General features: G+C 37.1%; 1 protein-coding gene across 6 annotated transcripts in view; it reads right to left on the reverse strand.

Moving 5' to 3' along the window:
• CNTN5 (contactin 5) overlaps positions 1-20,710 on the reverse strand; it is a 666,666-nt gene that overhangs the window by 51,792 nt on the left and 594,164 nt on the right. For all 6 annotated transcript variants that reach the window (XR_012627723.1, XM_074860212.1, XM_074860211.1 and 3 more), the window contains 2 exons: positions 20,111-20,286; positions 2,984-3,104 (listed from right to left, as the gene is read on the reverse strand). Coding sequence is in view for 5 of the 6 variants with exons in the window: in XM_074860212.1 (XP_074716313.1) it covers positions 2,984-3,104; positions 20,111-20,286 (297 nt within the window). In the remaining variant the exon portion in view is untranslated. The remainder of the gene's footprint in view (positions 1-2,983; positions 3,105-20,110; positions 20,287-20,710) is intronic.

The raw sequence follows: 20,710 nt of genomic DNA on the forward strand, positions 1-20,710 counted from the left end.
ACTGCAATTGCTTGAAAATGCAGTGGTGAATGTCTGTCTGTTTAAGATCAACATGTTAGTTAGAAGCAATAGGAGTCTGCAAAGAGTTTGTTGCTTTCCTCCATCTGAAGAAGCTGCAGCAAGGTATAGTTTTCTCCCAAGCCACTTGTAATAAAGCTCTAGAAAACTGTCCTTGGACTTAAAAATAAAACACCAGTTGAATAGATAATTCAGTATAAATTTAGTCAGTTTGCTAATAGCAATAATTCTGATATTCATGAATATCTAAAGGAGGGAGAATTAGGTTATTTTAATTTATTCTGTATGTCCAATTTATTTCCTGTAGAAATAAATGTAAGTAGAACAATTTTTTGACTAAAAATTACAATTATATATTAAAAATACCAGATGAACCTTACAATATAAGTAATGATTGAAATGGTGTTGTATGCTGGTATGATATTATCAGCATTCAAGACTGGCATTTTCTGCAGAGGCAAAAGGAGAGAGAGTAAGGTCAGAACAAGGATGTGCTGGAACTTTGCTTGTATCAGTACTTCTAAGAGTTCATAACAAAGCTTCTGCTATCTCAGTTTGGCCATAGGCTGTAACATTTAAAACACAAAGAAGTTTTGTAATATGCATAAAATGAAATTATTTTACCTAAAAACTATACTGGAAATAAAGAATAATATAGCTTTGGATTTCAGACTTTACTGCATAGTGGCAATGGGTTTTCTTCATAGATGATGACTTCCTCTGTCAGGTGAAATTATTCAGAGTTTACTAAAATATTTATTGAAACATCTTTTGCTGCTGGTCTCTTCTCCTAAACAATGTCCAGCATCTCCAAAAGCTAAACCTAAAGTTTGAAAGGTGCTGCAATTTGGAATCATCAGACAGTGTCAAATTGCAGACCACTGAGTGCACTCTATAAACAGAGATAAGGGGAGAAAAAAGAATTAGAGATACTCAAATGAAAATGAAATGCCTGTAACAGTATAAGGAGAGAGAGATTCGATTCTCCTAAACATTTTGGATTTTTGAAATGTTGAAGTCTACAAAGAGTAATCATTACCAACTTTGAATTGAATATGCTTTAAACATTTTCTGCATACAAAACAAAACCATCCTACATTTTGTTGTGAAAGCAATACCGACACTGTAGGATCTTATTGCCCTTATTTGTACAAGTTTTACAGATACCTTAAGGAAATTAACTACTTCAGCAAACCAACCATATCCTATAATTTCATGAAAACTGAATTTTACATCAGAACAAAAGCAGTCACACAGTATAAAGCATTTTGTGAAAGCTATGCAAACATTTCTTACTGTATCCTATAATTATCCAATCATAGAAACAAGCAAAGGAAAACATTGTAAGCACAGTATATTTGAATTTAAATTCCATTATAAAGCAGTCATAGTTTTCATTTCATCATCAAGGTGGCATGGTAACGAGACACTCACATACATACATTCTAATACTGCTTACAACGCCCTTTTTTTTCCGTCTCAAACCTCTTCCTTAGAGAAACATTTATTTTCAACATCAAATTCAATAAAAACATTTATATAACTGGTATTCTTAAAAAAAATTTTGTACGCAGTCTGCAGTGTCCTAGATAATAGTAAACTAAGAGATTTTTGTCACTAATAAGTTCAATGACATTAAAGTGGAGATTGTCTTGCCTATCCATAGACCCTCCAGCTCCTGTCTGAGAGAGGTAAGGTCACACAAACACGTAAGGTCTTTGCATAACCCACAAGGATGAATCAGATTTCATAAGGCAGCTAAAGTGGCATTATATGTCTGTGTTGAGGCAACTGAATACCACCATCCCAATAGAGCCATAGCTCACAGAAATCTGATGGTCCTCAAAGTGACTTTATGGAAATATTTAACAGTTATTTTCATCAAAATGTGAAGAGCCCTGCAGTCAGCGAGACACATACTTTATCATTCAAAGCATATATTTGTCCTAAAAGTGATGGATATGAACATATCAAATCTAAAGATATGGTGGAATGTGGTAGAATAAGTATTTTTGAATGATTATAATCTCTAAATAGTTTTGATTTTTTTTCTTTGGAGTTTTTCAAATGTTAATAAAATATCTACCTTGATTTATTCTTTCAAAAAGCTTATAATCCATAGTAAGGCTACCCAGCGGTGCAGAGATCCATTGATCCTGACATTGCAGGACCCACTAGGTGTAATGCCAGTAAGTGGACTGTAAGTCCTCAAGTCCCATCAGGCACTGAACACACATGTGCGTGCACACACACACACACACACACATAGTGCAGAAATGCAGAAATACTCTGCTGAACGGAACGCACACGTGGTGCTAATGCCCTGCTTTATTGTAACCTAGTTGGTGTCCTAGATATGATCTGGGATCCTGCAGGTCAATGACTCTGTTCCTGTGCATAATCAGGAAGGTTGAATGACAGGTAAAGCAACTCACAGATTACAGGACTGGGTCTAAAGATTTGGTGGTGACAATTCCATGTGTGAAAAAACCCAAATCCCTGTTCATTGTTCATACCTATCATTTTACAAAACTCTACATGGTCCCTCCTCTTAGGAAGTGAATGAATATTGCTAAACCATTAAACCTGAAGAATGGTTTGACCATAAGACGAAATGTAAAGCATCACATAAAAAAGCACAGAACTCATCATACCTACCTTGCACAGGCCTGTGAATGCTAATTGTCTACATTTTTACTAACCTAGTATACCTTTTGTGCTATTATCTCTCTTAAGACTGCATGTCCATTAACCAACTGTCTTTTGTTTCTCATTGCCATGTCTGCAGGTCAGTTTATGGTGAAACTGTTTTCAAAGATGGTAGGTTAATCACAATCATTTTCAACAGGATAAAATCTGAAGAATAATTCATAGCATACATATCCCTGAATCCCACATATTTAAATTCCCTGGTACAATAGTTTCTGGTGACTGTGTTTTCAGGTGGCACTGTGAGCATACTCACCCCTAACAAGCAGCTCCGTCTCATCTGACACGGTGTCCGCCGCAGTCTGGACCCTGCAGCCGTATCTCCCAGCGTGCATCAGAAGGATGTTCCTGATCATTAAATCTGCAGAGGATGCTTGCTGAAACAGGGATGAAGTGTCAGTTTAAAATTTAGTAAATCTGTGTTCAAGGTATTTCATGATGGTGTTTTGTAGAGTGTGAGAAATTCATGATTGCAGCTTTCATCTTACAAGGTGTATGTGCCCTAATACCCTCTTCCGAGGATTGTCAGAACATTGCATTTATACAATTATTAATAGGGATTAAAGAAGAGGATTTCAGTTTTTTAATAACTTTAACTTCGCTTAAAGCACACTGTGCATATTTTCATGCTCAAATAAAATTATTCCAAACTAGCACAAAGAAATTAATTAAGGAGATTAACAGAAATATTTTGGTTATAATCCTTGGTATTAAAAAAGTCCTCTTAGAAATGAAGGGCTCTTTCTTCCTCTTCCCTAAAATGCAGTAACATTTGGAGGATGTCTTGCTACTGTAATGGAATTAAGATAACTTGAAATATAATGTTGACTGATTTTTATTAACATAGAGGAAATTAATACTAAATATGATTGAGGAAATATGAACAGATTCTCATTTTTTCTGTTGAGATGTGTATATATTTAAATCTGAAACATGCAATCCCTGAATGAGTGTACCCAGAGAATCAGTTCAAATTTTTATTTTTTAGTATTCTAGTCAACCGTAGTTACAGTGTTCCAAAATTATGAACAAAAAAAGAGAAATTTGGAAAGTAGAACAGCCTTTTGGAGGATAAATGGCTTTTTCTAAGAAACTTTGTATTATTTCATAAATTCAAGTAATAATACTAGATTTTGCATGTACAAAATCATTGTTATATCCAAACTTACTGGAGTCAATAAATGTTGCTCCATCAGATTTAGTGAGCGCAAGTCCATACGTATTGTTGACTTAATAGAGTCACTACTCAGAGAAAGAACAGGTAAGTGTGAACAAAAGTCACCCTGACCACATGGTGTAGCAATTGCAGTTTACTTTCTCAATTTTGTGTCCTAAAATACTTCCAACTTTTTGATTTAATGTAAGCACCAACATTTTTAGTAAATTACCATAAGTATTTTTGTTCCTTTCAAAGCATTTTTCTTAATAGCCAAATGGAAATAACTTTAACATGTTAACCAAGGATAGACAAAATGACCTGCAAATATCTCTAAATTTCATTATCACTATTACTTTATATGATATGTGAACCTAACACGTTAAGTTTTCTCAATGTTAGAGTTTGTAAAACATTATAGATTACACAGAATTAATATTTTATTAATATATTATTAATATACTTACACAATATATAATATACAATAATGCACTTATTATATTGTTGTATTATATAAACCACTATTATATTATTCCACTATTCACTATATTATCTAGAGTTTATATGATACTATATATATACGATATATATAAAAATTATATCATGTATAGTACATTTTATACAATAATATATAATATCTTATATATAATATTGTATATTTATTATATTAAGTTATATTTACAATATATTTTATATTGCATATTATATATTTCATTAATAATTGATTACTATATAGCAAATATAATATGTATTACTGTATATTATATATTACACACAAGTGTATATATGCATCTCCTCGATGTTTCACTGTAAGAAACATTTATTGAGTATAGGAATTTTCCTTCTCAGATTTTATTTACTTTGCTAACCAGGCAAAGACTGTCAGTCTTTCCTTGAATGACACTTTACCTGCGTCATAATATTCCTGTGCGCTGGTTCTAATTTGAGTAATTTTGATCCTGAATGAGTAGAATTGTACCCTGCATCCAAAACAAAGTCTTACTAGGGGTGTACATGTTGGTACTTCTCTAGCTGTGCTGGAAATATGTCACTGACTTCACCTAGATTCATATTTGCCTGTTTTTTTTGGCACATACACATTCTGGGCTCAGATAGATACACTCAGATATTTATCCTTCTCAATCACTTGCAAGTTATGAGCTTCCACCCATAACCAGTCATCCATATGTGCATGACCTTGTGCTTTGAAGTATTACATTTCTTGTCTGTTCTCATGTGTTATTTTCATCATCTGCTGTACTGGTAATATGTCCAATTTTGTACCATACAATTGTCATTTGCATGCCAAGGTCATTAAAGACAAGATGAAATAGGATTGGTTCCAAGATCCAATCTTCTACATTTTTTTTTTTTCTTTCTAGTCAGAACAACTCCTTTTCAGCACATCTTGGCACACATTCTTCAGCCAATCTTCTCTTCATTTGCATTTTTAAAACTGAACTTGACATAATATTCCATGTAGCACCAAGGCAAAATCTTTATTGAAGCATATTCAAATGCAAAGAAGGAAAAGAGAGGTGACGCATCAAAGTTGCCACTGAGACCAAAGTGAATGTGGGCATGATCTATAGTTTAATAACCCTGTAGATCTAAGAGTAAGAATGAAATGTCAGTGTTTTGCCTTCTGAAGTGTCCTCGTTAATGATGTTGCTGGAGGGAAGATACTCAGACCAGTCAAACCATAATGCAAGTATTATATTCTTGCTCCGGCATATCAGAAATCCCAGCAGTGCAAAAGAATATCTGAGGACTCTGCAGCACTAAATGCAAAAGATGAACACACACTCCTACCAAGGGTCAACTTCAGGATACAAATTTTTTAAGTTGTCTAGCACAGCAACATTTACTAGCGACTGAAACATGGGTTGCTCAACATAATTAGTGATTCTGGTACAAAGCCTTAGCTGTTAGAAGGATAAGACCAGAATCAGTCCACATTTGTCCTCTCTTGAGGGTAATTTACATTTAATGTGTATTTTGTTGTTAAGTGGGAAGAAAAGCATAATGGATAGCAATTCTCTGGTTTCATTGCTCCGGAGCTGTTAAAAATCTTGGCTGTCACTCTAACTTCCATAGGGTTCATGAGTCTCTGAATCCTAATATTCTTATCAGGAAAATATATGTATTTCATCTGCACACCTGTGTAACTGGACAGACAAGTAACAGTTAAAAGAATCATTGCTGTAAGTGAAGAGCAGTGAAGTACAGTAGATCCCCATGAAGCACATTTATTACAGGATAACAGGATGTGCAGCCAGCATTGTTTGGGATGTGTGAGTGGAAAGAAATTAAGCTCACTGTGTTTAATACAGATGGATATATGCTCAGACATTAGATTCTTGATCGTGTGATATTGAGACATTTTAGCTTCCATTTAGATAAGTAGGAGCTATGTTTGACCATGACTTCTAAAAATACTGTATTATTTGCTGTTCAGTAGTATTTATAAAGTGGTCTTTCTGAATTTTACAGACTCTTCCAAGTCTTGGAAGACAGATTATTTTTGTTGATCAGTTTATCCTGCAATAAGAGGTTTAAGGCCACAACAGGGCTTGGGGGGTGGTGGGAAATTAAGTGCTAGCCTTCCAAATCTTAACAAAATCTCTGCACTACGTCATTGCAGCTGCTGCTTAAATTTGAGAGATTACAATCCAGTTTACAAAATTTGCTAAGCAGGAATGCAGTAGAGACTCCATTAAGAAAAGTATCTAAGGACAGAAACTTCTGATTTTAGTCTTCCCTCAGTGGAAAAAGACATAACGCTTCGGCAAAAACAGAGACATACCCTCTCCTTTGGGGAAGACAAAAACTGGGTGACATGGATGCAAACAGTGTAGAAATATCTCTCATTCAGACTAACATGAGTTAGAACAGCCTGGTGTATCAGCAACCACGTGGTCCCAATATTATTTAAAGCTGAAATTAGTGGTATTTAAATTTCTTTGCCTATATCTAAATTTTGACTTTATTAAGTGTATGTTTTTATGAGCTGCTTTTTATTCCAGTAATGTTATGCTCTTCTATGGCAGGGCATATTTTGCAACAAGTGCACTATTTCAAAGTAGCATTTCATTAGAAAAATCTATATTCCTTGGTGTTCTGAATATCATATATTACCCATTTAGCAGAGTATCTCAAATATTTATATTTGTTCAGTATAAATTTCTACTGCGTGGAATTTGTCTTGTGCTTTACCAAAACTAAGGCTTAAACACACACCCCCCCGCCAACCACAAAACAAAACAGATGATAGGTTTAACAGCCAAGTTCTAATGATTTTAAGGAAAGCTAAATGTAACCTTCAAGGCCAGCATAAGCTATGGACCTGCTGTAACGCTGAACACATTCCTGATCTTCATTAAGCAGCAAATAAATAATAATACAGCTATCAGTGCTATCTGTCATAACTAACGGTTCTCTCTAGGACAATAAATCATTGTATAATTCATATTATGCTCCCAAGTATTCCATTCATCAGGTTCTGGGCAGCTCCAGTGCTCAGTGCTGTGTCAATCTATTTGTCTTTCTGCTCCAGCGTGGCATGTTATCTGAGGTCATGGTTGTGTCCGCAATGTATCTAATTAGCTTTACCTGTAAGGTATTGCTTGAAGTAATTTTTCACAAGAATCTGTGCCACATATAATTTGCTTTTAATGTGGAGATACTTCCCCAAACTCAAAAACGCTCCAAGGAACATGTAATATGCATTCTTTGCTCAATGAAATCACCTTGTTGGATTTGGTTTTTCCACCCATTGTCCTAATGCTGAGGACTTGCAGAGGGAAAAGAAAGACGACAACCTGCAGAGAATTTACTGTTGGTGAATTAATACTTCTTCGGCCATCCCACATCCTCACAGAGAGGAAGTTGTATGTGAATTTTTTCCTTTCCATTTCATAAATCCTAAGAGATTGTGGGCTGGTTTGCAGTAAAGTAACTTTTACACATGGTTCTTCAAGTGGAGAGAATGACACTTATACATCCTGTGAGAGCAAGTTCATTATCGTGAGCTAGTTCCTAGGAAACTTCCCTGTTAATCTGTCCATTCTTTTGCTCAGTTTTTATCTCTAAACCAAGGTGGTTCATTCAGTATTCAAACTTTTCTTTTGAAGGCTTTGTACTAGAACAATCTATAATCTAACTAAATTTGAAATAGAGCTCACAGTTACACCGTAGAGCACTTTTTTAACATCTAGTAAGTCTCTTGTTTACTTGCCCCTAATTCTTCCATGGAAGAATTAAAGGTTGGTTTGATTATTACAGTTTATTACATATGTTCAAACTACAGAATCATATGTGGAAAATATATATGAAACCTAAGAACCTTAAATCACTCTCTTGTCATTATATCAATTCTCCTTTCCATTTAATGTTTTTAATGCTGCTCATTTTCCACCCTGATTGTCATACTTCCCTTCTACATTCCATCTGCAGATTTGTGAATGTACCTCTGATTTATCTTGGAAAGAGGGACAAAAAAGGCAAGGAAGTTCAAAATACTGTGTAGTCAATAGAGACGATGTGGTGACTTGCAGCTCTCAGCTTCTGCACTGCAAAGGCCTGGGGTCTAGAAAGGCTGCCTATTATTGTACTGAGGATTCAAGTTGGGAACTCAATCTGGACAACATGCAGTGAAAATTGTCTCTCTGCTTGGGAAGAATATGTCTAAAAAGGGTACTGAGAGTACTATAAATGATCATGATTCGACAAAAGCTTAAATCAATATGAAAAAAGAGTAGGCAAACACTGACTGTCATTGCAGGAAAACTTTTATGATGAGAGCCTAAGGGGCGTTTGAGTCATTTCTTTAGTATGACTACAGGGGTTTACTGAGGCTTGTTGGCTGTCATCTAAATCTCTTGACAGTGAAAGGTGAAGATGCTTTCCTACAAAGTGGTTTCTATACGGAAGAGAATGCTTGGGAGGTACAACAAGCTTGAAAAGTACCTAAACATTTTGTAAGGTCATATTCTGTATAAACTGAGAACAGTAAAACAATGATCTATAATCAAATTGGACTGAGATTTGATCTTAAATGAGAATGACCTGGATTGTTAATGCTATCTTGTTTGGCTTAAAAGATTATTTAAAATATGTGGGTGTTTTTACAAATAACACACAAGTTAGGTGAATTCCTGACTCATACATTATTTGATTTAGCAAAATACCCTTTATTATTGAAATTCAGTCAGATTAAATTGAAAAAGTTGATTCACAGTTAAATCTTGATTGTTTGACTTATTTGATTAGCAATGGAGTTTATTTTTGGTGAATTTAACTGAAGCAAAATAATGACTTTACAGAATAATCTCATGACAATGTTAGCTTTGTACTGTCAACAATAAGTGAAAAAACAGTACTCCAAACTTCTTTTAAATTATGCTGACAATTTATATCTGCATTATGATGGATTGTTGTCTTCAATCCAACTTCTGTTCATAATACATTTAGGATAATTTAAATGCCATTCCATGCAATTTCTCAGGTTTGTACACATAAACCACTTGCCTGTTTACTGCTTATGATTTTTACCAATTGCAAATATTTAATCTGTTAAAGAACAGATTTCTCTGTTGATATAGTGATAATGGAAAATTATATTCCGAGTTCTGTCTTTTAATCATATAAGCACATTTGGAATAAAGAAGATGAAATTATGGTTACTGGTTTTGTTGTGCTTAATGGTATGTGGTAGTATAATAATCATAGAATCATAGAATGGTTTGTGTTGGAAGGGGCCTTAAAGTTCATATAATTCCAACCCTCCTGCCATGGGCAGGGACATCTTCCACTAGACCAAGTTGCTCAAAGCCCCGTCCAACCTGGCCTTGAACACTTCCAAGGAGGGGGCATCCACAACTTCTCTGGGCAACATGTTCCAGTGTCTCACCACTCTCACAGTGATGAATTTCTTCCTTATAGGTAATCTAAATCTACCCTCTTTCAGTTTAAAGTCATTACCCCTTGTCCTATCACTACATACCCTTGTAAAAAGTCCCTGTAGAGCTTTCTTGTAGGCCCCTTTTAGGTACTGCTATAAGTACCTATAAACTGATATAAGGTCTCCCTGGAGCCTTCTGTTCTCTAGCATGAACAACCCCAACTCTCTCAGCCTGTCCTCATAATGGGGCTGCTCCAGCCCTCTGATCACCTTCATGGCCTTCCTCTGGACTTGCTTGAGCAGGTCTATGTCCTTCTTATACTGGAGGCCCCAGAGTTGAATGCAGTACTGAAGGTGGGGTCTCTTGAGAATGGAGTAGAGGGGGAGAATCATCTCCCTCAACCTGCTGGTCACACTTCTCTTGATGCAATCCAGGATACAGTTGGCTTTCTGGGCTGCAAGTACACACTGCTGGGACATGTTGAGCTTCTCGTCAACCAACACCTTTAAGTCCTCTCCTCAGGGCTGTTCTCAATCCACTCATTGCCCAGCCTGTATTTGTGCTTGGGATTGCCTCGACCCACATGCAGGACCTTGCACTTGGCCTCGTTGAACTTCATAAGGTTTCACGGGCCCACCACTCAAGGTCCCTCTGGATGGCATCTCTTCCCTCCATCATTGTCAACCTCACCACACAGCTTGGTGTCGTCAGCAAACTTGCTGAGAGTGCACTCAATCCCACTGTCCATGTTGCCAAAAAAGGTGTTCTTGGCTAGTCCCAATACTGACCCCTGAGGAACACCACTCATCACTGCTCTCCACTTGAACATAGAGCCATTGAGCAGAACTCTTTGAGTGTGACCATCCAGCCAAGTCTTTATCCACTGAGTGGTCCATCAGTCAAATCCATGTCTCTCCAATTTAGACACAAGGATGTTGTGCGAGACAGTGTCAAAACTTTGCACAAAGTCCAGGTAGATGACATCAGTTGCTCTTCCCTTCACCAACACTGTAACCCTGCCGTAGAAGGCCACTAAATTTGTTAGGCACAATTTGCCCTTAGTGAAGCCATGTTGGCTGTCATCAATCATCTCCTTATTTTCCATGTGCCCTAGCACAGTTTTCAGAAGGATCCTCTCTGTGATCTTGACAGGCACAGAGGTGAGACTGACTGGCCTGTAGTTCCCCAGGTCTTCCTTTTTTCCCTTTTTAAAAATGGGGGTTATGTTTCCCCTTTTCCAGTCAGTGGGAACTTCACCAGACTGCCATGACTTCTCAAATATGATGGATAGGTGCTTAGACACTTCATCTGCTAATTCCCTCAGGACCCACGGAGGCATCTCATCATGTCCCATGGACTTGTGCACCTTCAGGTTCCTTAGATGGTCTCAAACCTGATCTTCTACAGTAGGTGGTTCTTCACACTTCCAGTCCCCGCCTTTTCCCTCTGCATGTTGGGTGGTGTGCCTGCAGCACTTGCTGGTGAAGGCTGAGGTAAAACATCATTGAATACCTCAGCCTTCTCTATATCCCGGGTTAACAGGTCTCCCATTTCCTTCTGGAGAGGGCTCACATTTTCCCTAGTCTTCCTTTTATCACTGACATACAAGCTTTTCTTCTTGCCTTTGACGTCCCTGGCTAGATTTAATTCTATCAGGGCTTTGGCTTTCCTAATCTGCTCAGACAGCTTCTCTGTATCCCACCTAGGCTATCTGTCTCTGCTTCCACCCTCTGTAGGCTTCGTTTTTGTGTTTGAGCTTGTACAACAGCTCCTTTGTTTATCCATGCAGGCCTCCTCATACTTTTGCCTGACTTCCTCTTTGTTGGAATGCATTGCTCCTGAGCTTGCAGGAGGTGATCCTTAAATATTAACCAGCTTTCTTGGGCCCCTCTTCACTCCAGGGCTTTATTCCATGTTACTCTGCCAGGCAGATCCCTGAAGAGGCGAAAGTCAGCTCTTCTGAAATCCAGGGTAGCGAGTTTGCTGTGTGCCCTCCTTGCTGCCCTAAGGATCTTGAACTCCACCATTTAATGGTCACTGCAGCCAAGGCTGCCCTTGAGCTTCACACTCCCCACCAGCCCCTCCTTGTTGGTGAGAACAAGGTCCAGCATAGCACCTCTCCTTGTTGGCTTCTCTATCACTTGGAGAATTAATTCATCATCAGCGCATTTCAGGAACCTCCTGTCTTGCTTATGTCCTGCTGTGTTGTCCCCCCAATAGATATCAGGGTGGTTGAAGTCCTCCATGAGCACCAGGACTTGTGAATGTGGGGCTGATCCTATCTGCCTATAGAGGGTCTCATTTGCTTGGTCTTCCTGGTCAGGCGGTTTGTAGCAGACCCCCACGTGTAGCAGGCCCCTGCTTTCCCTTTAATCCTGACCCATAAGTTCTCGGTCGGCTCCTCATCCATCCCCAGGCAGAGCTCCATGCACTCCAGCTGGTCACTGACATAGAGGGTGACACCCCCTCCTCGTCTCCCCTGCCTGTCTTTCCTAAAGAGACTGTATTCTTCCATTCCAACATTCCAGTCATAGAAGACATCCCACCACATCTCTGTGATGCCAATAAGATTGTAGCACTGCAGGTGTGTATATGTCTCCGCCTCCTCTTGTTTATTCCCCATGCTATGTGCATTTGCATAGTGACATTTAAGTGGGGCCCCCATTGAAACTGACTTACTGTCTGGAGTGGCTGAAATTTCTTGGTGCTGCTCTTCAGGGGCTCTCCTGCTGACCTGTGATCCCTCTCCAGACTCTGGGCATCTATTACTGGCACTGGAAACAAACTGGTAGGAATGGGATGGATTGAGGTTCCCCTCCCCTGTCAACTTCAGTTTAAAGCCCTTTTCACCAGCTGGGCAAGGCAATGACCAAAGATGCTCTTCCCCTTCTCTGACAGATGGACCCCATCAGCCCCCAGTAGACCAGGTTTCTCAAAGCGAGTCCCATGGTCTGAGTAGCCAAACCCCTGGCTGTGGCTCCAGTCCTATAACCAATTGTTGATACAACAGATTGGACTGGTCCTTTCAAACCCCCTCCCTTTGACTTTGAGCATTGATGAAAAAACTACCTGTGCTCCAGAGTCCCTTACTGCTGCTCCCAGGGCTCTGTAATCCTTCTTGATACTCTTCAGGCTCCTCCTGGCTGTATCACTGGTGCCCACGGGAAACAACAGCAGCAGATAATAGTGGAGTGTATGAGGCTCGGTAGTCTTTCAGTGACATCCTTGATATGAGCCCCCAGAAAGCAGTACACCTCTCTAGAGAGTGTGCATGATAGTATAGTAGTATCCAGGCTGATGCAGATTGACCGAGGGATACCTGATAATATACAATTTACATTTTCCCCATCTATAAGAAGTAAAAAATATGATTTTCAAGGTTTGTAGGTCCATAAGAATTATTCAGGGGAGGTGTGGACCCTTTCAGTGGCAGTATTTTTGAGCAGTTTGCATAGAGAAAGCAAGAATAATGAACACAGTTGTTTTAGGTGAACACTGGTGATTGGGAGCAGATGCCAGAGAGCGTTGAGGTGTTGGGAGTGGATAGGGAGGACATGAAATTGCAACTTGAATTGCTGTAAATGAGTTTGATTCATTTTATTGAGAGAAGGCAGAGGAAGAGATGAAGTTAAATGAGTATCAGATGCCAGGTAGTTATGTCATTACTGGAGTAGTTTTGTGAAATCTAAGGATTAAAGAAAACATAGACAAGCATTGAAAATGGGAAGGAATGAGAAAAAAAGATGGGATATGAAATGGTGATCTTCAGGACAGAGAGGCCTACTACACTCATGTTCCTAAATTAATGTTCTATATCTCAGCTGTTATCACCAGGAGGAAAAAGGAAGAAAAGACCAAATAATATGGGGTACCTGTGCTCCTGTTTAAAAAGGCAGAAAGAGGGCAAAAGAGAGCATGGAGTTACACATACGATTTGAGTGGAAGAGTGGTTATAGCGATGAATGAAGGTGACAGAAATGAAAGCAAAACCCATCTGAGACAAGTGTGCCATTTTGAGAAGACATCAAAACATGGAGCATGAAGAGCAGACATGTAATTGGGTTTTCATTAGTGTGCTGCATGAAGAATGTTGTGACAGTCTTATGTGAACAGAGATTTATTAGTAGTGTCCACAGATGATGGCACACATCAACTCTATCAGAGAAAGGTGCGTCAATGAGAAATAAAAAAGCCAATGAGGAGAGAAAGAGAACAGGAAAATGGAAAACTCTTCCTGGTGGCTAGCCAGAAAGAGTATTCTCTTCTTGAGGCTCTCTTTAGTGCAGTAGGTGGCACTGAGGAAGATGATGATGAGGATTACTTTTTGCGTTTTTTTTTTTTTTTACCTAGTGTTGTAACCCTTTCTTTGGGACCTACTCAAACTTCCTATAAGCTAATGTTGATTGGAATATGTTAATTAAGATCAATTGTTGCACAGTGATTGATTTTTAAGCTTCTGAGCACATACATTGTTGGATTGTATTTGTTAAGTATTTACATGACCATTATCTACTTCACTGTACACTGTGGTTTGATGTACAAAACAAGAGACAAAGAAAGGGGGCACGAGGGAGAGGTGATTTTCAGGCCAGTGGGAACTTCTGCCCATGAGATCCCACCATAACAACATGATTTGAGTTTGCAGGTGCAAGGCCATGAGAACAAAACCAGATCAGCAATGTAAGGGAGAAATACTGCCAGGAAGGCTCTGGAAAACAGTGCCACAACAGCTCAGGAGAAAGGTTGTAAAGTTGCAAGTGAAAAACAGACAGCAGAGCTGCAAACTGAAGGCCTTAGTGTTAGGAAGGCTGATATCGATCAGGGGTTCAATCAACTGTGCTCTTATAACCCAGATTAACATTGTGCCAAGTAGTTAAATGATCCACAAGCTGCAAGTAAACAGGGGAATGAATGGATTGTCATGAATTATCTTTTATTTACCCCAAGATTTTTCTCTTTAGAATGTTTCTTGAAAAAAGGGAAGGTACAAAATACTTATTAGAATATGCAGTGTAAAAATTATCTGACTGTATTTCATGACTTTTTTATTACAATCATTTTTTTATAGTAACTGGTATTCAGGAATGTTAAAAGACTCACATATTCCAAAATGCTCAGTTATCTCCCTCATGCAAAGTAAAATTAAATAGAGGAAATGTTACTTACCATCTCTGTCCCTTACTCTCTATTCATAGGCAAAGCCACAAGCACTTGGGTACACCAGTTTACGTATTTGTTTGATTCTACAAAATGTTCGGAGTGTCTCGTTCTAATGCAGCATGCAGGTATGTCTATAAATTCAACCAGTTCACAGGGACTGTTTATATCTTGGAAGCAACACATGGTAAAGTGCATTATTAGACTGTGATCTTCATTGTGTTCAGATTTTTGTTTGTAGTTACTGGTCATAAACCACACATTTCAAATTTTTTTGACCAGAAATCCTTATTCCATTTTGTACCCTCCTTAGTTTACAAGAAAGCTGTGCTACCAAAAGACAAGATACATTTTTTATTTTGAAACTGCTTCTGATCACTCAAGTATTTAACTGCTGTAGCATGACAAATGGGCAAAACCTGGTAATGAGCATAGGGCTGAAATATCTGGAGATTTGAGTTGACAGTAATGGCTGTGTTCAGCCTCTTCCATCAACAGGAAAGTATTGCAACAAACAGTGAAACAAATTGATAGCAATGAGATTGATACGGCAGTATTACCCTGAACAGAAATTCTCTGTGCATTGAGCACGTATCTTCTACCATACTTTTGGCAACTATTGCTGTTTTCCTCAGTATGTGGAGGTGGGAGGGTGTTAAATAAAACCCCTATTTGATTAGTCTTGTTTAGTTTTATGTCCAATAAAGAGGAAAGACATTATTATTAACAGCCTGCTGTTTAAATTGATTCCATGTAGTGTAGAACTTAGTGCTGCCTATTTAGAAAACACTTAGGAAATTTTAATCATAACTTCTGAAATATGATTAAAGTACTAAAACAAACTAAGGGGAGACTTAAAAATGTAAGGAAAGGTGCAAAGTTATGCTCTCTCACAGGTTCTAGGTTATCACAAATTGATGTCTCCAGTGCTAGAGAGTAGTTAATGTATTGTCCAGTCTGTATCTACTTGCCTTTTTTTAAGTGAGACAGTAGATTTCAATTCAATTCCATGTGAACAAATGACCACTATAAAATACAACATGGAAAGTTGTGCTTATTGCTTCCCATGGTGGCAGTTTCAGTTAAGATCAAAAACCAAGAAGATATTGAGACTAAATCACTTTCCTGAGTCTGAAAGGTACTCATGAAGGTCAAGGTGAGGGACACTAAGAGCAATTCTGCTGCTTACCAGTCTGTGGATAACCACAATAAATAATTTTGCTTGGCTGCCATAAAAACAGTATCAGCTTTCAAACAGAATTGGAATGACAATAGCTGGATGAAAATCCACTCACAAAATCAGTTGTCTTCAACTAGAAAAGGGGTACTGCTAGGAGAAAATTAAGGTCAGTGGAGATCTTAGAGAAGAAAATTCTGAATAGAATCTTGAACAGGACTTCTGGGTTTAGCACAAAAGACAGAAAATTAAAGTTACCCTAGTAAAAGCAAGCAGTTCTCTATTTTCTGTGTCCAAGTGATCACTGGTGTTGCTAGAAGGAAATCTTGGCAATTCAGACTTCCTTGTAAAATTGTTTCTATTAATTACAAAGATTACCCCACACAGACCCTAAGATGTTATCGAGTCTTTTGGTAGACAAAGTAAGACCTTTCCAGTGCCAAAGGATTCTGTGTATATGTAATCCTTTGCACTATTGGTCTGCTACCAAGTGTACTGTGGATTTATGCATACACAACATTTGGGATGTTTTCATTTCCTAGAATGCAGTCTGCAGCTCTCACTCCAGTGGCATTCAGTGTCCTTTCCTTAATATTCCCTTCATGCATATCTTTGTTCAACTTGACATCCTTACCACACTTATCCTCTTGGCAGGCAAGCCCCTGAAGTACCTAAATTACTATAGGTACTAAATCCTTTATAGCTTAGTAAATAACAGCAAAAACACCTTACATTTGTATAAAAATTAGTTCTCAGTATGAAAAATGATAACACATTTTTTGTTACAAAAGCTACAGATATAATTTAAAAACAAGCAAAGCAATGTGTTATTAAGAGAAGCTTTTCCTCTTCCTTTTAGTTGTAATTGCTGGGGAGTGTGCAATTCTAGCAAGTGGAAATTTATCTACAGCCCAAATAAATGTTACTTTCGTGATAGCTTTTATAACACTGCATTAAGCATCAGAATGTTCATCATACTTAACACCTGGGTCTGTCACAGTGAAAGTGCAAGCAATTCAACCAGTGGTGAGAGTTTGACAATGGTTTTGTTATTAACAAAACCCATTCAAATAATGCTCAGTTTGTCAGGCTTTCAAACAACTAAACAAAACCCAAACCAACCTGAACATTTTTTTATCTGATGAAGTATCAGTGTGTGCAGAACAAAATGGATGTATGATTCTATAACTTCATGCACACAAAGGATATTATTTTTCTTAAATGTATCGAATTAAAAAGCATTTTGTTCAGGATTCAACTCATACAATTAAAAAAAAAATAATTCAGAAATGCAAAATAATGGATGTAGATGGAATTCTATCAGATTTCAAGTTTTCTTCAAGATCTTATTTTCTGCATACTTAAACCTGTGTCTTTACCACATTGTGTATTACTCCTTTGAAACTGGTTAGGTTAAAGGAGACTACATGATAGGGAAAACAGAAGAGTTTTATTTTATTTTATTGCTTTCCCCTAGTACCTGGTCATGCCTTAGGTTTTAAGGAAGTAAAAAAATAAATTTTTGTCCTTGTGATTAATTTCATATGCTTATGTGGTTAGCAGAAATGATAATAAGATAAAATTGACAACATTCCACAAACAAGTGGCTATGGGAATTACAGAGTTTTTGTGTCAAAACACAAAAAATTGCAGTTGCTACTTTTGAGTTTTGCATCTCTCGATTCATTTTCATTTCAGGACAATGCAAAAATCAAGATATGACTTTTGGTGGAGATTACATATATTTTAACTACTACTTTCAAAGAGGAACAATGATATGTCATGTTTCCAACAGGATTCAGAAAATTCAGTGAGAATTGTCTTAACAGGGTCATGTTTTGGTATCTCTGTTCTGAAAAGGAATGTTCCCGCCCCATCTTGTCTGTAACATGTTAATAGGTATTTTCAGCCCTCTTTCAGCTGATCCAAGCCTACCCTTCCATTCTCTCTTTAGAGTGAAAACCAGAAAAGAAATGACATGACACTTAAATGAGCTAGGAATGCAAATAAATGAAGCATGGACTGACCAGCTCTTGTGTGAGCAATCTTGTAAAGGCAAATGAAGCTATTCAAGTCTAAAAATATCAGGGTCTTGATGCTTCATTTTGGTATTTCTTTGGAGTTGCATAGTATTTCACTATTTCAGTACTGGTTTAACAGTGACAAGGTAGAATCTAATCTTGTAATATTTTGCAAAATATGCAATGCCTTCTTTTCAGCCTCATTTTATTTTCTGATCAGCTGAAGTTTGCTGTTTGTAAAAAAGTATGTTTTAGGAAAAAAAAATTACTTGTGCGCCTCTGAAAACAAAGATGCCAGGTTTTTACTTAATAAACATCTTTTTAAATCCACTTAGTCATTTAGACATTGAGCATTGACTCCATTATGAGTTATTAATACTATTCTCACTTTGTAAAGTAACAGTGACTCTAGCAGCACAGTGAGAAGGAAGTCATAAACTCATACTAAAATAGCTGGCTAAAGTTACTACATTTTGACAAAATTTTAGTCATGTCAGGACAATAAAAGGAATCAGTAATTTCAGTGAGTTTCACATGAATATTTGTCTGAAAATAGTTCCAGTATGTCATCTACTTTGAATGAGCCTTACTCCTATCAATTTTAGGGCCTTCTCTTGTAGAAATGAAATTATTGAAGAATTCTTGTTAAAAGATCTACAAAAAAGATCTACTGTTTTCATAAAATAAACAAAATTACATTAAATTAGCTATTCTTTGATAGGAGAAATTACTTTGGAAATTTCCTAGCCTGAGGATTTTTCTCAGTGATTCAAAATTGCCTTTGGCACAAAAGGTACGGAAACACACTGAAAGAACCATGTAACACATTTTAGATTTCAAATTTTTGGAAATGACTTGAAGTTAAATTATAGTTGGGATGTTTTCTTGAATCAAAGAATGTTTTAACCTTGAAGTTAAAAAAAAAAAAAAAGAGTGTTTTTCCTTCCTATGTATTTAGTGCTGGATTTTGAGTATTGGACTTCCTCAGATGAAGAACCTTCACACTAAGATACACTTTTCTAATGTTTTTCAATTAAAAAGCTTATAGAAGTAAAACCAATTTTTAAAAAAAGCAACCCACACTACAAAGTGGATATAGTATGATTTCCATAAGAGCAAGCAGAAGAATAAATCGATTACAGATGAAAAGATTTTAAATGCAAAGTTAACTTTGCTACATTGTACTCAAATTAGATACATTAACTTTTAAAATTTCCTGACTTTTGTCACCTTCGTTTTTCTCTGTTAAATAGCATAGACATTTGATTTACATGTCATTAGTGGGAAGATTGAGTTAAATGACCGTAGATCCTATTTTCAAACCTGTTCACATTAAGAGATTTCTTTCTACTAAGAAGAGTTAAAACCATTTTACATGGGACCGGTTTGGATTACTTTATCCTACAGTTTGATCATATTAAATTGTTTTTAAATCAAGGGGTAATATTTGAAATTGGTATGCTTATTTTTTCCATAAAATTCTTATTGACTTAAATAACTGTTGCACAGCTAGAAGCTATCTCTTGCAGGGGAGTTAGAAAATAAAGTATACTCCTTGTTCTTCAGACACTAAAACATATGCTAGGCAAGTAAAAACACTGGAAGGTGAGGGCATACCAACAGCCATGCAATCTGTGAGAAAGACAGTTCTATAGAAGCAGCCTTTAGAATCAGCAAAAGAAATTAAGGAGGATTTGATTCAAACTGCTTTCTGTTCCCTCATAAAGATCATCAGATGCCTCACTAATAATAGGATGTACGTTTACATTTAGTATCTTCATGACTAAAGCTACTTGGAGCAATTCTAGTTACCTGCAGTTTGTACCTCCTCTAGCTAATATATCTTTCTAATATTAATAAAACCACTTATCTTTTAATTTGGTCAGAATTTGATAAACAGGACACATGTAAAACCATACAAATGTCTATCAGTTCGCAGCACGCAGAAGGCAAACGCATGGTCACTTACTGCCTTGATGCTTTCGAAGTGTCCACCTTCTTTTTCAAAGTCAATTGGCTGCCCGTTGAGTGTCCAGTAGAAAGTGACATCTAGTGTGCTGTCATGAAGAGCTTTGCAACTGAGGACAATGCTTTCTCCAACCGTTAACTCTATCTTCTTGGGAGTCAGCTCTATTCTTGTAGGTTCTTGAAATATAGAAGGATTAGGAACATTTAGATGGAAGTCTAGTTATAGTGCAATGCCAAAATAGTACGATTGAGTTCTGCTTAGTCTACTCAGAGCTTACATTTATTGTTTGTTTCAAATACGGAAATATATTCATAATACACACTAAGATATGATGATGGTGAACAGAAGGTACAGCCATTTTCATGAAAGTAATAGGGCAGGATCCTAAAGAAGCATCTATAGGACTTCTGAGATGGAATACTTAATTAATTTTATTAGTCTTGGAAAGAGCTTTTTTTTTTTTTTTAAAGGCTGCTGCAACACCTGCAATCTTGTGATTGCATGAAAATCTGTTTTGTCACTGAAAATAAAAAAGGTTGTTTCGAAGCATACTAAGTATAGGAAGCTTGAAAAACAAATCAAAAAAACTTGAACACCTAA

This window comes from Strix uralensis, chromosome 2 (genome assembly GCF_047716275.1).
Source record: "Strix uralensis isolate ZFMK-TIS-50842 chromosome 2, bStrUra1, whole genome shotgun sequence".
Classification (NCBI taxonomy): domain Eukaryota; kingdom Metazoa; phylum Chordata; class Aves; order Strigiformes; family Strigidae; genus Strix; species Strix uralensis.